Source organism: Ictalurus furcatus, chromosome 15, assembly GCF_023375685.1.
Source record: "Ictalurus furcatus strain D&B chromosome 15, Billie_1.0, whole genome shotgun sequence".
Taxonomy (NCBI): domain Eukaryota; kingdom Metazoa; phylum Chordata; class Actinopteri; order Siluriformes; family Ictaluridae; genus Ictalurus; species Ictalurus furcatus.
In genome coordinates this window covers 4,787,894-4,806,416 of record NC_071269.1, presented here as the reverse complement: position 1 = coordinate 4,806,416, position 18,523 = coordinate 4,787,894, and the positions used below count along the sequence as shown (strand labels likewise).

Here is an 18,523-nt window from a genome sequence, read left to right as displayed (position 1 = left end):
CTTTCCTATTGGTTAAAACCGCGTCAGTGAATTCGACCCCCCTTCCCGGCCACTGTGATGTAAACAGGAAGAGACTTAGACAAATTTCTGTTTACTTTTTCAGGTGACTAGCGTGCTAGCTAATGGAGTTCGTGGCTAGAAATAAACACAAGGGGCCTTAACATCCCACAATATTACCTACTAATGTGAGTAAGGTAAGATTTATTTTAATAAGAAGAACCAAAATGGCGACTCGGTGTCAGCTTCCTTCGAGTGACTTGTTAGATGCTAATGCTAACGTTAACTGCATAGTCAACTTGCTAGATAAGTTTCGAAGGAAAAAGTTTGTGTTAGTGTCCAACTGGATTTTTAATTAGGAAAAAAAAGTTTTTCTATATTCGGTCGCGTATTTAGCTAGCTAACTATCAAGAGAAATTGTCAGCTATTTAACTTTATATATGAGTGAGTTGAACCTGAGTGACAGTTTAATAGTTAAGGGTTGAACAAATAAACACACTGTGAATGCAGTAAGGTGTCCACATCAGTGTTTATGGGTTTGTTTTTAAAGGTGCAATAGCTGTTTTTTTTAAAAAAAACTTCCTTATTTGCTCAAATAAGCCAAGGATGATGTGTAGAAAATGACACAAAACCCCCCAAGGCGTTAGGTAAATGTATATTAAGTCACTGAGGAAACAAAAAAACGTTTGGAAAACTGTCTTCCGGTCCGGAATATTGTTTGTGTTTGGGATGCATCTCCTGTCAGTCATTTTATAGACATTATACTCTATGGTTGCCGTGGACACTAGGGGCGGAGCTTCATGAATATGGGCGGAAATCATTCAAATCTCAAACATGTCTAAACATTAAAGACTTTGGCTGTGTCCGAAATTGCGTACCGTGACCGTACCTACTGCTCAGCCGTGGATACAGTACATACTGACCGGTATATGTAGTAAGCATGAATACAATCTGGGCATACCATGTGCCGTGGATTCCGACTGCTCTTCTGCACCAGTCCCATTGCATTATGGGATAACGCAGTATCCACACTCTGGTTTCATACTGCAGAGTCGGGGTAGAAGCAGTGGGGCTTTCTCACCTACTGTTTTACGAATACTGAGAATTCAGACATACTGCTCCTTTTGTACTGCTTTTTGCCTACTGGGTAGGGTAGTAGGGATATGTGGACGCAGCCTTTGGCAGTTCGCCGAAGGAGTAGTATGTCTCTCATTCTCAGTATTCATAAAACAGTAGGCGAGATTTACCCAGATGACCTACTGCTTCTGTGGAGATTCTGCAGTATGGAACCAGAGTGTGGATACTGCGCTATCCCATAATGCAACGGGACTGGCGCGGAAGAGCTGTCGGAATCAAAAATGGCGGAATGCAGCGCGTCTGCTCTTTTGAAGTTGTGCGTCACATGACAATGCCAACATGGCGGACGTCGTACGTCTGGATTGTATTCATTCTACACACGTATACCAATCAGTACGTACTGCATTGACGGCCGAGTGGTAGGTACGGAATCGAATGCAGTAGGTACTTTCGGACGCAGCTCTTACCTTGAAACCAAAAAACGCCTAATCTTACCGAATGCACCCTTTTAATATCCAAGTCTAGTTTCAGTAATTACTGAATGGTTACGTCGTTATTATATTACAGGCCAGGTTGAGCATTTTCTTATTCGTTATCTCATTGAATGTCATTCTACCTTAATTGTGGTCCTGTAATCAAGTTCATACAATTTTTTTAAGTCATCCCGGCTTTTTCTTTTCATTTAGTTTCTTTTTTTGATCGAATGAGGTGTGATGAGCTTATCAGCGAGTGTAGAGTATAATCATCCATTATTGAAGTTGATATAGTAACGTTTAACCTATTAAAGCTGCAAACGTAATCGGTTGCTTTGAACTTAATTTTAATCCAAACCTCTACAACTTAAAAAGCAATATAAATAATAGCCTTTTTCGGGTTGGATTAGTTTATCAGAGGTACGTCTTTTGTTTTTGTTTTTTTAACATGTCTCCTCAGTGATAAAACTGTCGCATGAGGACAGCAATCAAATGACAACAGGAGAAGTGGGTTTCTAACGGGTTTTATTTTCTACGAAATGTTAGATATTTAAGGACCTGGCAATGATGCAGCTAGTCATTAATGATAGAAAACGTAAAGTCGATGATATTGTGCATATGTTAATACAATAATAATATCATGTGAATATAAAGTAATGCTTTATTCCTATAGCTTCCGTTATAACGACCCTTTAATCAGCCGGCACGATCTCGCTTTTCTTAATGATTTTATTTTATTTCTTCCTCTGAAAATGTGTCGTCAAGGTTTTAACACCCAGACCCAAGTGTATGGCTGAGTGCCTTTTCTAAAGCGTCTCTTTTTCATTTTGCGATTCACGAAGTGTTTAATATCTGGGGGAAGGTCCGTGACGCACACGAGACTAAATACGACAAGTAGCAGCACGCAAACGTTTCGTCTGTTGTTTTTTTTCCGACGCGAGGCGACGTCTGCGTAGAAAATCACGGCTGTGTCCATCCAGAGTCAAACGATCAAGCGACCGCCGAGATTGGCGAAGATCAGTGGGTAATTTGGCCTGTAATTTTCTCAGAGGGTGACGGAGAAGAACACAGACGTAGCCAATCCAGATGCAAATAAAATCACAGAGGAATAAAATAGGAAACGGCCTCAGGACCTCATGTTCGTTTAATCTTATCTACATAGGGATGATGTCAACTTGAGTCTAATTGCGATTTCAAAGAAACGTAAGTGCATGTGATCTAAAACGTTTTTAGTTTTAAAACAAAGTAACATTTTTTTTTGTAGAAACGTTCATGAATAAATATTAAGCTACATATTTGTCATGTGATCAATTTATGATGTGATTATCAGGTCCTCAGTGTTTTTTTTTTTGTTTGTTTGTTTGTTTTTATAAAATCTTTTTAAATCGTGACAAACGAGTCTATGACCGGAACAGTTGGACAGAAACGTTAAAAGAAAGAAAAAAAAAAACCCCAAAGTTTTTCCGTCATGACGGGCAGCTGTCACATCACCCCCAAACGTTCTCTCCGTCAAAGATGTTTCATGCATCTGGATTGCAATCAAGGAAAGACTATTGTGGCCTGTTTTATGCAGTAATTAGTTTTGCCAATTGATTGCAGCTTGACTGCATTCTCTAAACATCTGTCCCCAACACAAGAATTCTAAACATCGTCGATGTGTTTTTCTTTCCACTGTTTTTTTTTTCTCTTTCTTCCCCCAGACCAAGATGGACGACATCAATTTACACTACAGGATCCTCAACTGGAGGCGCAGGATCAGAGAAATAAGGGAAGTGCGTGCCGTACGCTACCAGGAGCGCTACAAACGCATGCTGAAGGACGGAGACACTTTGAGGTGCATCCGCTGACTCTCTGGGGTTATAAAGCCTATATGTTTCCTGGAATGAGTCACGAGGTGTTTAGGAATTAGCCAGACGTGCTTTATGTAAAGCAGATTACAGTTCTAGGAATTCAGACAAGTGAGAAACATCTGATCAGAAACAAGTTAAAAAAAAAAAGTAGTCAGCTAGTCATCTTTTCCATCGTTGAAGCAAAAACCGATTCGGGACGTTGCTGTTTTTATTAGGACGGTTACACGGTGATGAACAAGAGCAAACATTGTGTCATGCTGATGTAAACAAGCAAAATATACACTTCCAGCTTCAATGCTTTTATAGCCTACACTGTTACCAGTGAATAATAAATAAATCAGTGCAATTAATCTGCAAAATAACCAGTCTGTTACACTATTTATAGCAGTGTCTGTTGTTAAAGTGCTGTACTGTTATGCTGTAAAACACGTGTTTAAAACGCACTCATGGGAATGACCTGGAACTGAGCGCACGCAGCATGGAACTCATGTCCGTCAACAGATCCTTATACCAAGTAAAGCCGAACTGGCTTCACGGTAATACAGGCTGTCGCAAAAGTCTCCATATGCAGGGGACTGTGTTCGCCAGCACCACGTCGGTTGCGCCTTCGTCGGTGGATGCTCGTGGACGTCAACTTCTCTTTCGGGCCGCGACACTTCCAGGGTTTTTGAATGTGTACCTGAAGCACTGTACTCCCATGTCATGTTTCCTGTAAGAGTCCATCACAACCTTTTGACAGCTTCCCGATCCAGCCAGGAGAATGATTTCAGTACGTCCTTCTTTTTACAAAGGCGTTCTTAAAGGCTATATGGGGAAAAAAAAAATAATAATGGAGACTTTTGGGACACCCTGTATATTCAGACTACATTTAACTTCTCTCTTTAGCATCTTCCCGCTGTTCACCTCACTAGATTAATGTATTAGACGACTGGTCTGTTTAGTAGTGCAAGCGCTAGTCCCAAAGTCCCAAAGCAACCTGTAGAAGTTAAAGAAATCTGACTAGAACTGACCATAAATAGGCAAAAAATTCCTCACTTTAGATCTGTGAACATAATTTAATAAGGCCAGAGCATTGGGAATTAAATCACTTTCCAAGTTAATGAAATCAAACTAAAGAAAGACAAGCGCATGGCTTTCCTTCTTATTTGTTGCCATGAATAATGTCTCAGAAATTCACAGCTTTCATTTGTCTTCCTTCCTAGCAAGTATTCCCCAGCGGAGGCCGTTCTGTCCTTTTCCGACCACCTGCAAACTCAGCATTAATGTCGACTGTGGCTCAAACGGTTTCTTTTGAAACGTCCCAGTCAGAACTCATTCCCAGTCCGTCAGCACGGTAGAGCCGCGACTGAGAAGCGGCGTGCGTGCCGCGGAGCCATCAGCTCTTCCCCAAAAACGCAAACAAGGCCTGCCTCTCGCAAAACCTCACTGATTGAAATAATTATAATCTCAGCAATTGTTATGGGCTGCTTGTTTTTTTTTTTTTTTTCGCTCAGCAAAAGATGAAAGGCACGTTTGACGTCTCGGAAAAACAGAGCGCCTTTGCACAACATGGTGTCCCGAATTCCACAAAACATAAGATGCCATATTTTCCATTGCCACGGTCACATTTGATCGGAGACGGAATGTGCGAACGCGAAGGTCAGGTTGCGGTTAAACATCTTTTTGTGAGAAATCCGTCGTCTCGTTCGAGCGCGAGCGGGTTTCGGCACACAGGTGCGTTTTTAACTGTCGCGTCCAGAAACGACGAGTCAAATTCAGAGATTCGGAGCAGGGAAACATTTCACCTCACGCCAACACGGCTATCGAGAGGAACTTACCGTCTGAGCGTTTGAGTTAGTCAGAGTTGGTGGATATCAAAGGTTATTTTCAGTTCGACTTGTCAGAATTGAACCAATCGAGGCTTGAAATGCTTCACGTTGCTTTCTGACACATATCTGCAAAAAAAAAAAAAACACGGCTAAAAAATGTCGAAAAACGGTAGGAATTTTATAAAATGATGTAAGATTTGAAAAAAATGGTCATCATAAGTGCTTGATAATTATATTTAATTATTATTGATAATGTTATTTAATGAATCCTACTTAGCAGTAATAGTTGATTGATGTATATATTTTTAATAAATATTTTTTGGTGTTCAGTATATTTAAAAAAAAAAAAAAAAAATCTTTTCCTGTGTATTCAGGGGAAAATGTGAGCCGTGATCGTGGTGGAAGGATGGAAGTACCTATAGCAACAGTGCTCTTTATGAAGTGTTTCTAAAGTGCTGTAATTTTCCCTGCTGTAGTTACCAAGGGAACTCTGATGAAGTTGGCTGCTATGTGGCTCCACGGCCTTTATCAAAAGGAAACTGTTACTTTGAGGTAAGCAACGGCAGCAGTACAGGATTTAAGGCACGACGTTTCAGGTACTAATGACTGATAATGAGTGATAATGTCGGTCAGTTTCTTTCCCCTCCAGATTTGGATAAAGTCTGTTTGTAACGCATCTTCTCTTAAACTGTTAAACGAATACTCAACAGAAACACTGTTTTTATTCACTCAAGACCATCACATGATCTGAAACTTTGGTACAATCACTGTCATGTCGCATATATATCTCCTGACAATTCAAGTGTCATTATGATATACCTGGCAAGTTTCTTTAGAAACCTTATATAGCCTACCGTATACTTATATACTCGGGATTGTATTGTTAAAACTCTTTTTTTTTTTTTTTTTTTTTTGTGTAATCACAGTGTTTGTTTCCATATTTAGAACTACAACAATTCTCAGTTTACAGATGACCTGCGTTCAAGAATTTTTCAATATTTATTCCTTTCCCTAAATATACACTTGCTTTAATAGGAACGCCTGCTCATTTATAGTATTAAGCATGCAAATTTATGTATGTTAATTAATTAGACTACACCTCATTTGCATAACAATTGCCCGATTGCCTATTGTTTCCTTTTTTTAAACGAACACCGTCTCCTTTCGTCATTCTGCTGCCTTTAAGACTTTAAATGACATCGAGTACTCAACTCGACCTTCTTCTGTTTCTTCTTCTTCTTCATCTCTTTCTTCTTGCTACTGTTTAAGTTAAAAAAAGGTTTTTTTTTTAAAGATCTAACCCAGATTTGTTTTAAGCAAAACCAAACGCAGCAACGTCAACACATTATACATTTCCATTCATCTCGAGACAAAAACAAATTTCAGATGCAAATCGAATACAAACTTGAAGCATGGAGATTGCATAACACGCAACGAGCACGCCCTTTTTTCCACTCTGGGGGTTTTTTTCTTTCTTCATGTTGTAAGGTTCAGTAAAACCGAGTGTCCTTTCTGATTCAGATATTTCTCAACACTTGTGCTAAATTTAGCATTTTTTCCATTTGAAACAGAGACCTACTCAGTACCTCTGTCAAAAAAACCCCAAAAAAAACAAGGCGACTTGAACCTATTAAATCCCATATGCGGATTAATCGAGGATCATGTGGTAAGCAGAAAGTCCAGCCACACGACCTGCGATTTTCATACAAATTCATACATTGTCCTCTTTTCTATTAATAACATATCAAACAATTTGTAATTCATACCATTTATAGTAGATCAAAATGGATCGCGTGAAACACGAGTTCTGAGTTGTTGTGCCGACAGAACACCGAGAGGTCGTCCATCTCGTGAAGAATACTCTTTAACGAGTTCGTTCTGTCCCACACGCAGCCTCAAGGAACACTTAAAAAATTTCCTGCGACTTCTCCAGGACACGCTGCACTACTCGGGTTGATATGGGTGATGCCTTTGGCGTAAACTAGCGCTTGGGAAAGGAGCACGCAGGTGATTTAATATGGAAAAGCCTACGAGGTTGTGGCTGTAAATTGGGCTTTGGATGAAGGCGTGCTGCGAATGATTTACGACGCTGGTTTGAGGCCGCTGGCAGCTTGTCGTGGTTTGATAAACGTCCACTTCCACATGGGCATTAGAGCTGGAAAGTAGCACCCTGTCCATGCTGCAGTGTTGTGTGTGTGTGTGTGTGTGTGTGTGTGTGTGTGTGTGTGTGTGTGGAGCTCCATTTTGTATGCAAAAAAAAAAAAAAAAAAAGCAAAAGACTCCCTTATGGCACTTTTAGGTCTAAACGAAGTATCTCACAATTAAGGCAACGTTTCTGATTCTTTAAAATTTTTTTACCAAGGGTGCCAATAATTTTGAGCTTGACTGCATTTGTTTAAAAAGACAATTGAAATGAACATGAATGGTTTATTCAACAATACCTAAAGACACGTGAAGGCAGAAGTCTCAGCTGCATCATGTTGCAGTATAATTCACTCAATGGAACGAGCTATCCGCCCTCTTCCACATACATGAGCTCACCGAAGCCTATGATTGGTTAGTGTCACTGTGATTGACAGGAAAGAGAGTGTGTACCACCCCTCCAACCCAGAGGCCGGTTTTCCTCCAACCCAGAGGCCGGTTTTGCTCCATCGGACTTCCGGCTGCCGGTGGCTGTGACATCTTTGGGAATCAAATTTGACATTTATTGCGACGATAATATGAATTTTTAAAAAAATTTCTTTCAAGCAAAATTATTATTGTGCAAATTAAAAACTTCAGCATTGTGACGCCGTCATCGATTGTTTTCTTGAAGGAATGGTGTCAAGTCCGGAATTATGGGCACTCTTAAGTCCCTGTGAAGCGCCTTGAAACGTGCAGCGTTATTCTACGTGTTGACGTAATTTCCACTAAAACAGGAATTCAGGGCGAGACACATTGAGTGGCTCCTCCCCCTTTTTAAATATCCAATAATGTTTAGCTTACCTCACAACCCGGGCTAAACCGTACTCAACAGCCCTGAGCTGTAACAAATACTTCCTTCTTCAAAGTGAATGAATTCAAGCCCTTTTCTTCTTAACCAACTTACAGTTGGAAAACTGAATAAGACGGTCGCGTTGGAACAGCCAGAGACACGATTACAACCCGTGTTCGCCGATATGATTCCTCTCACTCAACAACGGCAACTTCGGAAAGGTGATTTTTAGCATTTTTTGGGGCGGGACATGTTGGAGTCTAGATCTCGTTTGATTGGACAGAAAATCCGATGAGAAACTGGAGTGCAGAGTGATGTCATCAAAATTGTTGATCCGTATCGGTGGTCGAGAGAGAGAGAGACAGAGAGAGAGATTTTCTAAAGGTGAAGTTTGTTATTGTTTTGGAGCACACTAGCTTATAGATAACCTTAAAGCTAACATCCATCCATCCATCTTCTACCGCTTACTCCTTTTCAGGGTCACGGGGAAACCTGGAGCCTATCCCAGGGAGCATCGGGCACAAGGCGGGGTACACCCTGGACAGGGTGCTTAAAGCTAACATATTCATACTAAAAGCCAGAAAACTTCCATTTTGATTTCATGGGGACTTTTTATTACGATTTTAAGGCATTTTTTTCATCACCCGGACTTTTTTTTTTTTTTTAAACCCAACCATCATGCAGTTGATCTGAATCCCAAATTCATTACTTATGTGCACAGCCTCGGGTATACTATAAGGGCATTGTACACCCTCTGTGTAGTGCACTCCTGATATCTGATATTCGGTCCAAAAAAAACAAAAAAACGGCTAAATCTAACCAGGCAAACGTATATTTATGTCTTACATATTTACTCAACTGAATACTGTAAGTACGCTCCTTTAAAAGTACTCTTGGTAATGGAGTTTGTTTGAAAGGCAATTATGCAGAGGATAAAATACTTGGGGGCGTGCTTTTATAGCTGGAAAGTACTCAGTGGCAAGGTTGTGCTACTGTTACAGCACATCCTGAAGTGTTTTATTCCTCTTATACCACAGCAGTTTGTCAACGGTCACAGTTTTTATTGGTGAAACGACGGCATTTCCTACGTTTCGTCCGTCTGTAGGTCTCGGAACATCCGCGAAACAAGGTCCTGTTATGTTATGGCAGATACAAACTGCTCGTCATGTTACAGAGAACTGGATGGAGGCATCCCGTGGTGGAAAACTAACAGCTGTACCTCTGACACTGGCGTCTCCTACTGTAAATACTAATTAAACCTCTCCTCACAGAAAACTTTGCATTAACACCCCCCCCCCCCCCCCCACCCCAACAGCGTTTCACCTCTCAACAATCCCCGTGCAGTATTTCGGTGATTGTACTCGGCCGTGTGTTTTAGCTCTGTGCTGCTTCACTAATGACGTCATCAACGCTGTAATGATCAGTAAAGCCTAGCGAATGAAGATTATAGTTGACGTGCGGCATCCAGTGATGCTCTTTGCTGGATTATGGATGTTCTCCCTGCTGAAAATTCAAAAAAACAATAGAAACCCTCATAGAATTTGTAACGGTTTTAATGGTGATAATATGAATTGTATTGGTTTTAATGGAAACTTTAATGGTCCCTATGGGTCTCTACTGGTAATTTGTTGTCTTCTATCGGTGGCATGTTATGTCTTGTGGATACCATTTAAGGACCAGTAATGGTAGAAATGGTTCGCTGATTGTTTGTGATGGTATTTGTAGTGGAAACCATTCGAATTTCTGTGATGGTTTCTATTGTTTTATTTTATTCTGAAGCCTTGTAAAAGATGAGTCTATTCAGCTTCCGCGTCTCGAATCTCTCGCTGTACTGGGTAATGCAGGTCATCCGATTCCGACGCGTGTTTCGGAGAGAAACCCCAGAGTATGGACGCTGCTCCGACCCCCCCACCCCCCACTCCCCCATAAAGGTTCTGCGTCTGGTGGAATATACGTCAGTGGCATGATCATATTTCCTTGTTACATTTTCACAGACGTTTCAGTTCACCTCATTTGACCTCCACGAGTCAGTGTGCTTCCCCGCTCGCCCATCATCTGTCTGACACACACTCTGCTGAACCTCTTTCCCTTGTTTCAACAACTTCACTCCAAAAAAAAAAAAACCCAAAAAAAGCCTCAGTGTGTTCTTAGGCTGCCTGTTTTTTTCAGTGAGTGAGTGAGTGAGTGAGTGAGTGTGTGTGTGTGTGTGTGTGTGTGTGTGTGTGTGTGTGTGTGTGTGTAAATCAATTTTGTCCTTAGTCAAGTGGAAATTTTCTCTATTAGCCTAATTGAATATTTTGTCTGGAAGCCTGGGCTGAAATTCTGCAGCTCCCAAGTTCACAGCAGGGTTCTCTTTTTGTGGAACGGCGCGTCTTCGGCGCATTAAATTCACAGCAGGGAGCTTGTACAGCGTGTACTTCGGACATCAATATTTTAAAGTTTGAGGAGCAAATCCTCAAAAGAGGCAAACGGAAAGTCATATCTCTTTCTCCTATGTTTTATCTCCTGGCTGTATGGTTTTAGGTTTTAGAGCTGAAATAGCCAACAGCTGCACGGCAGCCATTTTCCTGGAGAGCGCTAAAAACCATCCGTCTTTGCAGACTAAGATTGAGCTTTCTTTTCTGCTGAGGCCAAGTTTCCTCAAGAATAGTGAATCTAATGGTGTTCTGACCTTTTATGGAGGTCATTTCAAAAAAAAAAAAAAAAAAGACTTGCATGGGAGGAAGTGATTAAATTAGTCAGGGAGTCTAATTAGTGGAAGTGAATGGAGTTAGTTCCAGGGTTTTCCAAGAAATCAGAATCAAGTTCATCAAATTTATTCAAAGCAAGTCGTGCCGTGAGAGAGCAGGTTACTTGACATAGCAGGTTACTTGACTTTCTTTTTTTTTTTTTTTCTTCTTTTTCTTCATGGCTGCTCTCGCTCCCCAAGCTCAGGCCAAGCTGAGGCACATCTGTGATATTCATATTCAACACAGCACATGTGACGGTCCTCTAAAATAATCTGAAACCGTGAGCAGCCGTGATTTCCTGTGGTTCAGAGCTCCATTCAGTGCAGACTTCCTGCTACCATGTCGTCGTTGTCGTCATCGTCTTGTTTTGTTTTCTTACCATAAAGCTACTTTCACATTGTCCTGCTTCTTTGTAATACGTCTGATATACACATTCATGATTATATAGTAAGGTGTGTAGTAAAAAAAAGTCCATTTTGATCAGATTTCAGAATACAAAACCGATTAGTATGATTCTGAGTGCTCCATGCTGTTATGAGAGAGTTGTAGGATTGCTCTGAGGTGTTGTGTTGTGAAATTTCAGGTGACTATAATGGACACAGGTGTCAGAGGGACTATTGCTGTGGGTCTGGTTCCTCAGTTCTACAAGCTTGATCATCAGCCTGGCTGGCTGCCTCACTCAATCGCTTACCACGCTGATGATGGGAAGTAAGTGTTTCATCTTGTGGGGTTTTTTCTTGTCGTTGTTCTTTGATTGAGTGTCTTAAGCAAATGACCTAATAATCAGATCCTCCAGGATTTAGCCATTCAAAATCAAGGAAACGCCGCAATATTCCGAGGAGCTCGCAAGGTGCGTCATGTGACCTCAGCACAGTGTGCGTTCAGCCGAAGCCCTCTTCTATATCGCGTGCGTCGAACAGGAGTACAGCTAAAAGTTCTCGTTTACCAACAAACACCACTGTGAAAGACCGTGCGATTGCAATTTCACCAATTCAAGTAGTTTTCTGCAACTAAAGAAGAAAAATTCAGCTGCAGCAAAAGCAGGCATTTAACCCAACAACAATCACACACACAAAAAAACTCGTATTAAACTAGTACTAAAATCCTGTACGGACTGAATAAAGGTTTCTGATGGTAGCTTACATGGACGTCAAACACTGTGACTCATCCTGACACGGTAGCAAACCTAGACATAATAATAAGTTGTGTAATTATATAAATGATTGAATGTTTTTTTTTCTCTCTTTCTTTTTTTTTTTTTTTTTCACTCAATTTCCTTGTGTGCATTTTTTTTTTTCTCTTAATATGTTTGGGATTTTCTCAACCTCTTTCCCCAGCCTCCATGTTCCAGATGAGCAGCTAATCAGAGGTTGTGGCTGAAAGTCTGCTGACTCGTATATCTCTCCTCTCCTCCACAGACTGTATAATGGCAACCCTGTCGGCCAGCAGTTCGGCCCCAAGTGCAACCGTGGCGATCGGATAGGCTGCGGGATCTATGCAGACGCTTTCGACGCCGGACTCACCACTGTGTTTTTCACCAAGAACGGCAAAGAGGTGAGTTCAGAAGCATCCCAGACCACCTCCGTTCCTGAAAGCCTTTTGCATAAACGTCCCCAGAGGTCCGTTTAACTGCCCTCGCTGTACTTAAACGACCCGCTGTTTCGGATCAAGGCTTCCTGGGTTTATTTATGCTGTTCCTGTGTTTTGTGGCCTCCTTTTGAATGAAACGCAGCTTGAAACGAATTCGATGGCGGCGCGCTTTGATTGGCACGTGGCACATGTATTAATACTTTCGCAGTGATGTAATAAAACCGCTATACCACTACGCGCCGTTTACGACGATAACCTTCACGGCCTCTTCACTAACGCCCTAGCAAATATTTACATATTGTTATGCTGACTCATCCCATGGTGAGCCTCCAAGACTAAAGCGGCAGTTAATAAGGCCTTGGTTTCCATCTGCCCGAGTTCAAGGCCAACAAGAATCAAGGCTTCATTCCACAGCACAAGCTTCTCATTGCTCTTGCACAAGAGACACATGCCTCGTAAACGATCGCCCCCGTTATGACTTTCCGTTCTACGCAATCGTTTAACGCTAACGGGCTGCAAATAATTACAGTACAATACAGATAAAGAAAGCCCAGGCAAAGGAACCAGTGATCAGGAGGTGTTTATTCCTTTTTCCATAGTTTGTTGTTTTAGTGCACAATTTGTGACGAAAGAAAAAAAAATCCTGTTAATGGAGCAGGTGGGCTCGGTGGTGGTGCCCGTGGCTCCGGGCGGCCTTTTCCCTGCTATCGGCATGCACTCTCTGGGGGAGGAGGTGCGCCTGAACTTGCAGGCCGAGTGGGGCACGGAGGAGGAGGACAGCATCATGATGGTGGACAGCCACGAGGACGAATGGGGACGCCTGTATGATGTCAGAGTCAGCGGAACGGTAAGCCGAGACCACAACGCATTTACTTAGATGAGATGAGCAAGGGTGGAAAAACAAAACGTATATCAGCATTAAATTAAACGGCTGATTTACATTTCGTAAGTATCATTTCAATGTATTAAGGAATAAAGTACAACCAGGCATGCTGCTTTAGGAAAATAATCAACATTCAAGATAAATTTTCTTGTTATGGTGTGTCCTGAAGTCTTTTATTCCTCTTACACCACAGCAGTTTGCCAGGGCGCTCTTTTAAAAGAATTTTTTTCATTAAATAAACGATGACACTTCATACTATTTTTTTTTTTTTTTGTATCTGGTGTATCTTATGCCGTGACATAACTGAAATCAAGAGCCTAAACGGTCACCTCCTCCTCACCAGACGCACTTATTTCTTCCTCCTGAAGTTTAATGCAGCGTGTCATGATTCCAAGAAACCACAAAGCCCTCCATTATGAAGACTTTCCGGTGCTGGGATGCTTAACATTACAGCTTTAGCTCTGACTGTTCTGAAGCTCCTTACAGAAATAATAAATAAACGTCTTGTCACAGAAAACATCATTGTTTGAGCGATAACACAAGTTCTTTTGTTCGATGTGTCGCGTCTAGTCCCTGTGTAAGTTGTTACTATAGACATAACGTATAATTAAGATGTACCTTAAAGCCTGAATATTAACCAATCATAGTCAAGGGTATAATAGGTTATTCATATATATTATTCATTTATATATAAAGCACAGTTTGAGTGTAAATTTAGTGTTTTAACAAACCAGAGTGAACTATGGGAGGGCTGGGCCTGAGCTGCACGCCGCTCTCACCTTGGCATTTTGTGCATCTGGAGTTTACAGCATCTCAATTCTTGCGCAAAGCACCTTAAGGGTTAGTATTACGGGGAATCGGTACTCCATGCCAAGTGTGTGTGTGGGTGTGTGTGGGTGTGTGTGTGAGTTTAGGCGAGTTTAGTTCAGTTCAGTCCCTGCTTATCTAATTAGAGCGTGAACAAAGTTTCATGAGATGAAAAATTGTGGATTTGTTCTGGAACCGTACATCCCGTCATCCCGATCTCCTCACCTGAAGTTCACTGGCCCCCGTTTTCAGTGCCAGGTGATGATCAGAGCAGCAGGGTTCAGGCCTCAGGCTCACAAGCTTGGCACATAACCGGTGAGGATGGCCTGGTATATAACCGGGAGAGAAATACGGCTCTCTGGGCCTCTCGTCATTTATAACTGCTGCTGGAGCTTTTCGAAGCCGTGGTGCTTAGTGAAACAGACATTCCAGCATTGGTCTGAAAGCCTAGGTTTGGGAAGGAGAAGCAGAAGGAGCTCTTCACATGTATGCCTCTGCTGCCACTCCGAGCTTATAATGGCATGTTTTGACAGGCAGTTGACAGCTTGAGCTGAGGAACTAACAGCTTGAGAGTGCCGCACTTCGTTTTCCACATTAGACACTATTGAAGAAAGCAGTCTGGTTGTTCAGGTGATTGGAACATGAGCGATTTGTTTGGATTGTTGGCTGACTGTCTTTGTTGTGAGGCAGTGGTGTTGTGTTGTTTTTGTTGTTGTTATTAACAAGTCCGTAGAATACTGATCTCGCAGAAGCCTGCAATTTTTACCATTCAACACTCTTATAAAAAGAAAAAAAAAATCGTCAGCATTCTGGACAATTTTAAGATAATCTCTACGTAAGTTATTTGTGGCTGTGTTGATGGATTGTTGGGATGGAGTGATGCAAAAACAATGCGTCTTGGTCACTTTTTCACTGTGACACTTTAAACAGTATAACTGCAGTATAACTACGGCTAAAGCAGTAATCAGAGCAATCGCCAATACAATTCACCTGCTGGAAAGGCCAAATCACTGAAGGGCTAAGGACACGGGTACTATCGCCGACTGTATCTAGATAAATTTTGACCTGTGAATTTGGAAACCATGGTTTTGTGAACCTAGAGGGGGAAAAAAGTGTGCGGGGCTATAGTCTCCCTGGCTCGTTGGTAGAGATCGACTGATTGATAGGTTTTGCTGTTTAATCAGCACCGATAACCGAGTTGTTGTTTTTTCCCCGGTTGCATCCGTCGCGGGAACGGCCGAGACGGGTCCGCCGTCATCATGCAGTACGATCGCGGCCTCTAGAGGAGAAATAAAAATATCACTGATAAATTTTGTCTCTGTTTTTTATTTGTTGTTTGGCGTGTCGGTACTGTTTATTCTTGTAATCAAGTTCAGCAATATTATTTGATTTTTTTTTTCCCTTTGAGCGTTATGATTTCATTCAGTTTCAATTCATCGTTTACCGGCAGGACCGCCCAACGTAGTTATCGGTATCTGTAAAATCCACTATCAGTGGACCTCTAATCGTTAGTTTTTGAACTCTCAGTCTCCAAATGACAGGGTGAACACTTTCCTGTTGAGCCCAGACACTATGTGACAGACTTTCCAGAAAATTGTACAACGTAGTTAGAGCTCACGTTTGAAAACTTTTTTTCAGGCTTTGGTTTTCGGCCCAGTGTGTCCTGAATTTCGGCTTCAGCCAGAAATGTTCGTTTTACTAATACAGATGACTGACTGGTAGGAACAGTCTTATGTTCATACTCAGACCTCACATTTAGAGAAAAAGCAGGTCAGGAGGAGTATGATGGGGTGGGGGTGGGGGGGAATTTTGTATGGTTTTTTTTTTTTTTTTTTTTTTTTTGTAATCACACTGTGGTTTTCAGAACACTGCTGCTGGTTACCATTCTGTCCTTTAGCAGTGATCCTTGTGTTTTACTGATTATTATTATTTTTTATTCAACGGGATTTCCACGCTGTGGAGGAAACCAGAACCAAAGCAAACAGAGTACGGAGTGGTATTTGTCTGAAGTGACATTTGATCTTGGTTTATTAGAAGCAGGAGTTCTGCGCTTAAACTTAAGGACCGTTTGCCTCAGAAGGCTTTTGTGTCTATGAAATGCAGGATATTATCCAAGAAGTAGCCTACTGTATATTACACTGATGAGCTCTTGCTCTATGCCTCAAGCCTTGGTTCGTGTGTGCTCAGCTCTGCTGACTGGTATGTATTTTATGAGGTGGATAGGAGGAGGGTTTAGCCACAGAAAGCACAGAGCCTTGAGTTGTTGCCGTCTGTGGAGCCGAGGCCTTTATTTGCTCTGTTTACATTAATTGCCGGTGGAACGGCGGGTCCTGTTTAGATAAGCGGTTATTGCATTATAGTTCAGCATAAATGTCAACATGGCTGACTACATTGTACTTAAACACTCCCCTGTTTTGTTTTGGGTTTTTATTATTATTATTTTTTTGGTCCTGTATGCTTCATATCTATCACTGACTATATTCAGATAACAGCTGGGGGTTTTTTGTTTTTTTTTTGTAGTACATTTCTCTGCTGCAAAATCAGCCACAAAAGGAGTTCAAGATTAGTTCCAGGACCAGCTTTAGGCTGTTGATGTTGATAAATCACAGGTTTATATTAATATGCATGTTCTTGTAAGTAACAGCGACTTCAATGCAGACAACACCACGTAATCTAAACCTATTAATAAACAGATTGCCTTGTGGGAAGAGTCGTTTATACAGCATTTAACATTCCTGATAAAGAACGATAAAGCCTTTGGGTTTTCTGCCATGGGAAAGTCTTCAGGACCGATGACTTTGCGCTTTTGTGGTTTCTCTGTAACATGACAATTTTACACATTTTTTTCCCTCTCTTATTAAGAAAAAGTGAGGGAACGACTGTTTATAGCTGTAAGGAAGTGGTTCTCAACCAGGGGGGCGCAGGAGCGATCGGAACGAGGGCGCAAATTGTTTTCAAGAAAAAACACCACAGACAGGGCATCATCTGTGTATTTTATTGCTTTTCAAATAGAATGTGCATAAATGAAAAACCCCGCGTTCCCTCTCTCTTTGTATTTTCTTTTTGCTGGGGAGAGGCGGAGCTTAGCTCTAGCAGTCAGTGCGGACCAGTGTTCCCAACTTGGAGACTTTTCAGACCCCTTTAGCGACTTTTCTGAAAAAAAAAAAAAGCACCTAGCGACTTTTTGGACAAACCGTAGCAACTTTCCTGAGCAAATGTCTCCAGTACTGTCCTGCAAGCACGAGGTCTTGCTTTCCCGCTGCACTCGCACCTCTCTATGCGTCCGCTCTGTGCAGTGAGGGGCCGAGAGCCGGAGCAGCACGTCCCGGTGATCGCACGGCCGCTGACAGAAAAAGAAGCAAGTACAGGCGTCCCACTGATTGATTTAACAACATCATGGATAACGAGACGTGCCCTTCATCCCAATTCACTTCATTCTTAAGGGAATGTTTTTAGAACGCAAGACGAATGGAATGCAGCATGTTTTACATGTAAAATAGTCCATGTTATTACAGCCTAGCTCTCTTGTTCAAAGTAGGTATAGTGTTCAGAAACATTTCTTTTCATTCTTACGTGTCCATTATATAGTTTTATAAAAGTCATCAAAGTTATGTAAAAAAAAAATTAATCATAAAAGTTATGAAAAGTAATTAAAAAAGTACAAAAAAGCAAAATCTATCTATCAAGAACAGATTATAGATTGGATGTGTATATATAGATAGATTTTATATAGAATAGATCATCATAACTGGTCTCCTCCGATTTTGGGGCGGGGGGGTTGGGGGTGCCACATGATTAAGGAGGTTTTGGGGTGGGGGGGGGGGGCTTTAGTTACAAAAGGTTGAGGAGCTCTGCTGTAAGGTAACAAGTGCTGCTTCAAGTCAGGTCGCATCACACCACGCCGTCATTCATTACCTTCCTGCAACAGCCCTCTCCTGAGTGTTTTATTCCCTACGTGACCATTCATCACCGACATCTCAGAGAATCAGAGAGTCACTGAATTGTCATTTTTCCACGTTATCCCCCGTATAGCGTTAATGAAAGATCGCTTTGCTGCGTCTTTGTGGGTTTGATGCAGAATCGAGTGTTTCATTCGAACACAAGGGGAGCAGTTATTCATGCAGAACGGTCAGAGAGTTGGAAAGTGTTCTCGCTGCACTTTCGGCCTCTGCCAAAGTGTAATAAGTGCTGCTGCGTGTAATGATGTCATTACTGATGAAAAACAACTGCTATACCTGCAGCTACTGTGCAAACCGACGCAGCAGACTCGGGTCATTTCTCTCGCTCTCTCTCTCCCCCTCCCTCCCTCCCTCTCTCTCTCTCTCTCTCTCTTTT

The 18,523-nt window shown here is 41.7% G+C and overlaps 1 protein-coding gene across 2 annotated transcripts in view; it reads left to right on the top strand.

Annotated features, from left to right (window-relative positions):
• spryd3 (SPRY domain containing 3) overlaps positions 1 to 18,523 on the top strand; it is a 45,368-nt gene continuing 26,845 nt past the window's right edge. The window contains exons 1-6 of one of the 2 annotated variants that reach the window (XM_053644477.1): positions 1 to 194; positions 3,248 to 3,381; positions 5,682 to 5,757; positions 11,492 to 11,616; positions 12,327 to 12,462; positions 13,157 to 13,345. In XM_053644477.1, the coding sequence (XP_053500452.1) occupies positions 3,254 to 3,381; positions 5,682 to 5,757; positions 11,492 to 11,616; positions 12,327 to 12,462; positions 13,157 to 13,345 (654 nt within the window). In that variant the 5' untranslated portion in view covers positions 1 to 194; positions 3,248 to 3,253. The remainder of the gene's footprint in view (positions 195 to 3,247; positions 3,382 to 5,681; positions 5,758 to 11,491; positions 11,617 to 12,326; positions 12,463 to 13,156; positions 13,346 to 18,523) is intronic. The other variant, XM_053644475.1, reaches the window with a different exon arrangement.